The sequence below is a fragment of the Gossypium hirsutum genome, chromosome D05, assembly GCF_007990345.1.
Source record: "Gossypium hirsutum isolate 1008001.06 chromosome D05, Gossypium_hirsutum_v2.1, whole genome shotgun sequence".
In the NCBI taxonomy this organism is placed as follows: Eukaryota; Viridiplantae; Streptophyta; class Magnoliopsida; order Malvales; family Malvaceae; genus Gossypium; species Gossypium hirsutum.
Genome location: NC_053441.1, coordinates 55010666 through 55019274, shown reverse-complemented (window position 1 = coordinate 55019274; position 8609 = coordinate 55010666). Strand labels below are relative to the sequence as shown.

General features: G+C 30.8%; 1 protein-coding gene across 1 annotated transcript; it reads left to right on the top strand.

Moving 5' to 3' along the window:
• The first annotated feature begins 5554 nt into the window (after positions 1-5554).
• Positions 5555-8102, top strand: LOC107904031 (terpene synthase 10). The gene is made up of 7 exons (XM_016830304.2): positions 5555-5820; positions 5951-6218; positions 6305-6683; positions 6784-7002; positions 7086-7224; positions 7297-7545; positions 7646-8102. Exons 1-7 carry the CDS (start codon positions 5581-5583, stop codon positions 7943-7945), a joined length of 1794 nt encoding a protein of 597 aa, XP_016685793.1. The 5' UTR covers positions 5555-5580; the 3' UTR covers positions 7946-8102.
• The last annotated feature ends 507 nt before the right edge of the window (positions 8103-8609 follow it).

Sequence of the window (8609 nt, the reverse complement as noted above, 5' to 3'; positions counted from 1 at the left end):
GTTTAAATTGAATGTTATGATTGTGAAATGCATGATTTCCATGTATAAACATAAATCACATATCCGACAAAACCCGATAAATATTAAATCTCGTTTGAATAATGGAATTTGATGGATACAGGATTTCCCGATTGGTTGTAGTCCTGCATGTGCTGCGGACACACCACAACTCCTACGAGCATTCCGTTATAAGCCCTCTCAGGCTTCCTGTTATATGGTTCCTGCGACCATCCTGATCAGTAGTGATCTTGCATGTGTTGCGGACTACCGCAGCTCTTTGTGAGCGTCCTGTTATATGATCGATTGTGATCCTGCATATGTTACGGATACAAACCCAGCTCATTGTGAGCGTCCTGATATGGCTCGCTTGAACTTCCCGATATATGGCTATTCGGAGCTCTTGATTAAAGGCTCTTCGTGAGCTTCCTGATTAAAAGTTCTTTGTGAATTTCCTGATTATTGCTCTTATGAGCTTCCTGTTATATAGTTCGGATAAGCTTCTTGATAGGCTCTTTGTGAGCTTCTTGTTATATAGCTCGAGAGAGTGCTTCCTGATTATGTGCTCTAATTAGTACTCCCGAATGTGAATTGACAGATTTACAATTTTATACACTTTGAGTGTACTGCCGGTGTATCCATCGATATTTCAAATAAATTCAATGGGTAAAGTTCTGACATGACTAAACTGAACTTGAGATGACTTGTCATGAAAATGTATAAGTTATATGGAAATATGATATGGAAGTTATTACATGATGAGCTCATTCATGTTTTTGGTATTTATGTGAAATATGTGACTAACATGATTAGTGGAATTTTGTGTGTTTAGGCTTTAAGCCAAATTGTTTGGATGCCATTTATATGATTATTTTAATGAAAATGATTGGAAAGTTAATATCTCGTTATACGAACTTACTAAGCATTATATGCTTACTTTGTTTTATTTTTTCTATTTTATAGTACTTGGAAGCTCATAAGGTTTGGACATGGGTTAGAGCAACATCGCAGTATCCTTCAACTTGTTTTGGGTATAAAATGGCAAACTTTATTTTGAATATAATAGCATGTATAGGTTAATTAGCTTATGTTGGCACATTAATGTTTTGGTTGTAAATAGCCATTGGAAAGACTAGTATTTGACATATTTTGAGAAAATTATATTAGGCCTTATCATGTCTGATATGTGTTAAAATGGTTAAATGATGGATAGTATATAAATCTATTGATGGATGGATTGAGGTAGTATAGTTAGTTAAATATGTCTATTTGTACATATGTATATTTGGTAAGTTTCGACACTTGAACATATGTGATAATATGATATGCATAAGATTTGGTATTGACTTAGTTTTAATATTTTGAATTGGTTGGCAAATGTATTTAAGTGTTTATGTAGATGGAAGGCAAGTTTGGGTGAGAAATAGGGTTGGAAATGGCCTTATTTTGTCCACATGGGCAGAGACACGGGTGTGTGTCTCAACCGTGTGTGACACATGGCAAAACGCACAAGTGTGTGGTTTAGCCGTGTGTCCCCTACATCATTATAATTGAGAAACAGAATGCTTAGGATTGATCATACGGGTAGAGACACGGGCGTGTTGCTCAGCCATGTGTGTCACACGGCCTAGCACATGGGCGTGTGACTTGGGCGTGTGACCCCTGCACCTAACTTTCAAAAATTAAGTTTTCCACACGGCCTAGTACACAGGTGTGTGGCAAGCCGTGTGACCTAAGTCAGAGAGTTACACGAGCATGAACACAGTCTAGGACACGGCTATGTGCCTCACATCGAATGCCACACGGCCTGGGACACGGGCATGTGTCCTTTGCACCTAAGAAAAATTTTGAGCTTTTGCGAAAAATTCTTTGAGTTTTCAATTTAGTCCTAATTTGATTCTAAAGCATAAATTGAGACTCGAAGGCCTATTCAAGGGACATTATGAAAGAATATGTTTGATTTCGGTTATGAATAGTAAAAGATATGTGTAGACTATTTTTAAATCTGTAAACTCCGGGAATGCTCTGTAACCTTGTTACAGTGACGGATATGAGTTAGGGTGTTACATAAATTTGATCAATTTCACATCAGATTCACTAAATTCTCAACAATTGTAACTTATCAAAATTTCACCAATTCAACAATTTGATATATGAGTTAGGTTAATCAAGTTCTTATGATAAAAAAAATCTATAAAAATCAAAGGAAAAATGGCTAAAGGCTTTCTTGAAATGTTGGTTGAATATCAAATAGGGTTTAAAAGCTTTTTTCTTCAACCCTTTAATGGTGGGCAGTGATTTTGCTAGGAAGATGATGACTTTTGTCATGTTTTCCCACTAATTTTCCTTTATATACATAGCTTAATTATAATTAAACTCAATTAATTGACTATAACCTATTAATTAAACCTTAATCACCAATTAGCTTAATCTAATGTTGTCCACCATCAATATCTAATATTGCCCATTAAAAATTGATTTATTTGTCATTTTAGTCCCTTGGATAACTTCTATCTAAGTCCCCAAGACTTATCCTAATTAAAAATCTATAGCGACTTTTACAATTTAGTCTCTAAGCCTTAATTAACCATATAGTCGGCTAAGTTACTTATCTAGATTTTAATACATTGGTATACTAACTCCGTAAATATTCCTATTTAATATTTACTCACTCGGTTTACGAAAACGAGATTCCAAAATCGTGTTTTTCAACACCACTAGAAATCGGGTCATTACAACAACCCTAGTAAAATAGACCCAATACACGGGTGAACTACACCACACCAAGGCACTGAAGTGCAAAGTCCGTAGGCATCCAAAGTTTCAACATTTTCAATTACATCCCTCCACCACACCAAAGTTTCCATAGAGACACAAAAAAATCGATGACCTGCAATAGATGTTTGATCCCGAAATAACCTGCCATAATCTCCATTTCATCAACAATCTCATACATAAGCACACATATGACCCTATTGGCATGCCAATTATATCCCAACATTTTACTAAGTTCACATTGGTATCAACCATTCATATTTTCATATTCATACCATGTAATCATTCATATTTTCATATTCATATCCTATTATCATTAATATTTCATATTCAAACCCTGTACTATCACATATCCATCACAAATCTCATTTCATTTCATTTCAATTCAATCCAATCCCATCTCATTTATTAGCTATGTATGTCAACTTTATCAACATTTAAAATTATGTTCAAACATAGATAAAAATAGAAATAACACAAGTAAACATATTAAACAAGAAAGGGTACTAAGTTCCATTAGACCTTACCTTCTCGAAACACAAAACGAGCAGATTTCTCAGGGTCTAATCAACAATTTTTGTTTTTCCTCTATTAGCTCCACTTTGATCTAATTCTTGGTCTATACCAATTTTTTTTATATAACAAGTAAATATCGTACATTATCACACAATGTCCTGAGATGCATTACCCTAAATAAATATATATTTTTTATTTTATACATATTTTATATTTTATTCAATATAGTCCTTAAACTTTAAAAATAGATAATAAATATATGATATTTGTATGAAGAGATACTACATGCAAGAAAATAACATGATACGACTCCAAATGAGCTAATATACTAAAGATATAAAGCCATTTCAACAGCCTTGCATGACGCGGTGCATTACTGAAATTTGCCAGTTTGTCTCCATTGAAGGAATTACCATTCGAGTAGAGATCCTAGAAGAAATAACACATCTGTAAACAAAATTTGGTCTCAGATAATGTCAAAGAGGTTATTTCCACACAAAAGACACGTGATGTCCTTTCCTCTGTCATAAAAATCAATGCTTAACACATTGTGAGCGTCCAGCAAAGGCTACCAAGTTAGATATTTTATTTTTATTTGTCAAAATTCAATTTAATTGTGGTTTTAGTAAATTTATATATTTTTTATTTTATTTATAAAAGATCAGTTTTTCAGTTATTAATATTTTAAAAAATATATAAATTATAAAATTATAAAAATGCATACAATTACAAATATATAAAAATCTTATAGTATTTTGAAAAAAAATATAAAAATTTATAAAAAATATAAAAATATATTTAAATATATAAAATCACTAAAACTGATACGTAGAACGAAAATGGAATGTACTACAGCATGAAGAATTTTAACCAATACATGAAAAAATTGTGAACAAAATATTAATGCTATGTTGACTTTGCCACATGGTACGTTAAATATAGAGACAATGTCATGTAAGATATTGAATTTTATAAATTTTAGTGTTTAAGTAAATCATTATGATTGTTGGATGATGAAGTCAAAACCCGATGAAAAATTTAGTAAGCATATGTATACTTTTAATTTTTGTTATCAATTATATACTACTAATTAATCAATGGTTTACAATTAATTTTAGTTATGGCCGATTATCATTTTAAAATTTTTATATTTATAATTATGAAAGTTACTATCAATATTTATTTTTTATATTCTATTATTATAAATATTTATTTTTTAAAATATGCAATTTAAAATTTTAAAATTCAATTAATTATAATTTAACGAACTATATTTTAATTAAATTGATTTATTTTATTTTTATTATACTTAAATTTAAAAAAAATATTATTATTTTTTAAATTTATTAAATTTGAAGTAGATTAATATAATGTGAATTCTAATTTTAAATATTAATTAATTTATGTTTAAATAAATTAATAAAATTACTTATTTAGAACTATATTTTAATTAAATTAAATAATAAATTACTTCTTTAGATAGTATATTTTAGGTGGCCTGCTTTTAATACTTAAAATGAAGTCCAAATATTTAAATTATATACATAGATACAGAGATAGAGAAACAAATAGAAAAATATAAATTATGCGAGATATCTCGCATACGGGAAAATCGTTCCCCCAAATACACAATGTTCAGTCCAGGGTGTACACCTCATCGATATATTGCTCAACATTCAAATTGGTGGACACACACGCTATAATAACATGCGCACATGAATACTGAACTGTCTCGAACCTCCCACACTCACACCGCCTATTTCGGACCGCGCGACAATCAATGTACTCTTGAACAAAGTTTGATCCTAGATCATCTCAAATATCTTAATAAGAAATTATTTTTGCATTCTAGTTATTTAAAATAATATTGTAATGAAGATTTTTTACTTGAGATTATCACTCAAATAAAAACGAGTAAAAATTAATAATATAAATGAAAACCATGGAAACAAAAAGTTAAAGAAAACTAAAAGCATGTGAACCATATTTTTACTTAATAAACATTAACAACTCAATAAATTAACTATAAAAAATATAATTTATTTAAAAAATAATGGCACTTACAACATGTACTAATATTTTTTTTAATGTCAATATACAAACTTATATTATCTTTTTAGGAATACAATATAATATGTTTTATCATCGTGTTTAATATTTTTGTGCACATTAATGTTTGTTAATGCATGTATCAACAAAAAATACATCTATATATACTACTTCGCATTGTTCCAATTCGTTCTCCATATCAAGTGATAACGATTTATTGAGCAGTAGTTTGAAGCTTTAGAAATGGCTTTTTGCATATGTAGTTCATTCCCGGTGTGCAATATCCCCATACACTCAAAATGGAAAAGCTTCTCATACAATGGGTCAAGTTTCCGTAGGTTAATTGTTTTTTCTACCTCACAAAGTGATACTACAAACAAAACTTCTATTGAAGACGTCACCATAACTAGACGATCGGCTAATTACCACCCTGCTATTTGGGATTATGATTATGTTCAGTCACTCAGAAATGATTTTGTACAAGTATATTTCACATTCTTAGTGCATATATATGTGGCAGTTGGCACCATTTTTGTTTTGCTTTTCCTTTTTTCCCTAATAAAGCTAAATTTGGAGCAAGCTAACAAAAACTAGTTGTAACCTGTGTGTATAGGATGAATCGTACAAGGAACGATCAAGAAAGCTGAAGGAAGAAGTGAGGATGATGCTTGGAAATGTGGTGGATCCTTTGGAGAAACTTGAGCTTATTGATACCTTACAAAGACTTGGTTTGTCCTATCACTTTGAAGCTGAAATAAACAACACTTTGAAGAATATAAGTTCCGATCGCATCAGTACTGCTGCATGGAAAAAAGAAAATTTATATGCTACAGCTCTTGAATTTAGATTGCTTAGACAACATGGGTATAAGGTGGATCAAGGTAACGACAAAAATTAAAAAACTGGATGTATCAATTTTTATATATAATTTAATTATACTTAACACTGAATTATTTTCATCCACTAGATGTTTTCACTTACTTCATGGATGATGTTGGAAACATTAAATCAAGCCTTAATCAAGATTTCAAAGGACTGCTCAACCTGTATGAGGCTTCATACCTCTTATTAGAAGGTGAAACAATGTTGGAGAAAGCAAGAGAGTTAGCAGCCAAACTTCTCAAACAATATCTGAAGGAGAACAATGATCATCAATATCTTTCGATGCTTGTGGACCATGCCTTGGAGCTTCCTCTACATTGGAGGATGCCAAGGTTGGAAGCTAGATGGTTCATAGATGAGTATGAGAAAAGCAAGGACAAAAATCCCATTATTTTAGAGCTTGCTATATTGGATTACAATATAGTCCAATCTATACACCAAGAAGATCTTAGATATGCTTCAACGTAAGTACGCCTACTACATACTAGTTCAAAATTAATTCTCATAAGCATCAACGCACGTTTGATTTCAGTTTCTTGTTCTTCCTTTTTTTTTTTTTTTTAGATGGTGGAAGGAACTTGGTCTTGGCAAGAGGTTTAGCTTTGCTAGAGATAGGCTGATGGAAAACTTTTTATGGACTGTGGGAATGGAAATTGCTCCTGAGGATGGAAAAAGTAGAATATTTCTTACAATGGTCTATGCGCTAATAACAGTTATAGATGATGTTTATGATCTTTATGGAACCTTAGATGAGTTGGAGCTCCTCACGGATGTTGTTGAGAGGTTTGCACATCTGATTTTATCTGCTGTTGACAATTCTTACCAATGTTTAATAAGCTTTAATATATATGTTGGTGTAATTTCAGATGGGATATAAATGCAATACAGAGGCTTCCAGACTATATGAAGATATATTACCATGCTCTTTACAATTCCGTTAATGAAATGGCTTTCGACACTCTTAAGGAACAAGGGATAAATGTCATTCCTTTCCTCAAGAAACTGGTAATAAACCAATTTATAGTCTTTCTCTTACTTTTCCTCATCAACTTTATCTGATTTGTGTTATTCATTCAGTGGACAGATCTTTGTAAAGCATATTTGTTGGAGGCAAAATGGTATTACAGTGGATATACGCCAACCCTACAAGAGTACATCGATAATGCTTGGATTTCAATAGGCGGTTCTTTAGTGCTTGCTCATTCCTATTTGGTAAATGATCATATAACAGAAGAAGGGTTGCACAGCATCCAAGAAAATTACTCCGATATAGTATATCGGTCCTCCGTAATTGTACGATTAGCAAACGATTTAGTGACATCATCGGTAAGCAATATATAGTTGTAAACTTGAAATTTCAATTAATTAATTGCTCTAATACTGATGTGCTTATCTTTCTTTTTCTTTTCTTTTTTTTTTTGGTTAGTATGAGCTAAAAAGAGGTGATATTCCTAAATCAATCCAATGTTATATGCATGAAAGTGGAGCATCTGAAGAAGAAGCTCGTGAGCACATAAGAAGCTTAATTGACTCAACATGGAAAAAGATAAATGAAGATCAAATGGCTAAACTTCCTTTCTCTCGTAAGTTTATTGAAATTATTAAGAACTCTGTTAGAATGTCTTTATTGATGTACCAAAATGGCGATGGCCATGGTATTGAAACTGAGGAAACCAAAGATAGAGTGTTATCATTATTTGTCCACCCAATTTTTTTTCCCAAATGATTAAGAATGTTGGAATTATTTCTATACAGGGCCAAAAAAATTGTTAGTTTTTAGTGTAATGTGTCAAATAATTTTATGATTTTTTAGTATGGTTTACAATAAAATTATTATGGTAGTGTAACGACTATCTTAGTACATGTTGATCCCTTTGCTCTTAATGGTTTCTGCTTCTCTCTGTTGTTATGTTTATGAGTCCTTTAAGCCTTTCTTTGGAACTCTATTCTTATAAAATGAATGCTACATGTTTTCTAAAAAACAAGAAAAAAAAAAGAGGAAATAAAAAGGAGAAGTGCCAAACATACTACATGACCCCATGACAAAAAGAAATTTATTATTATGTAATTTATTATTAATTTATTTTTAGAATTTAAATTATTTTTAATAAATAATAGAATAATTATATATAATTTTAAAAATTTTCATAAACTATTAATATAAATGATTTGACATCAAACTATTAAAATAATCAATTTAAGCACAAAAATAAAGAAGTTGAATTTTTTTATTATTCATGTGTTAATTACTAATTATTAGATAAAATATAATGTAACAACATCTACCATATGTTAAATGTTATTTTCACAATGTTTAACATGCCGCATATCCTCATAGCATTATTACTTTTAAAAATGTGTGTGTTTTTAAATTTAAAACTATTTTGATC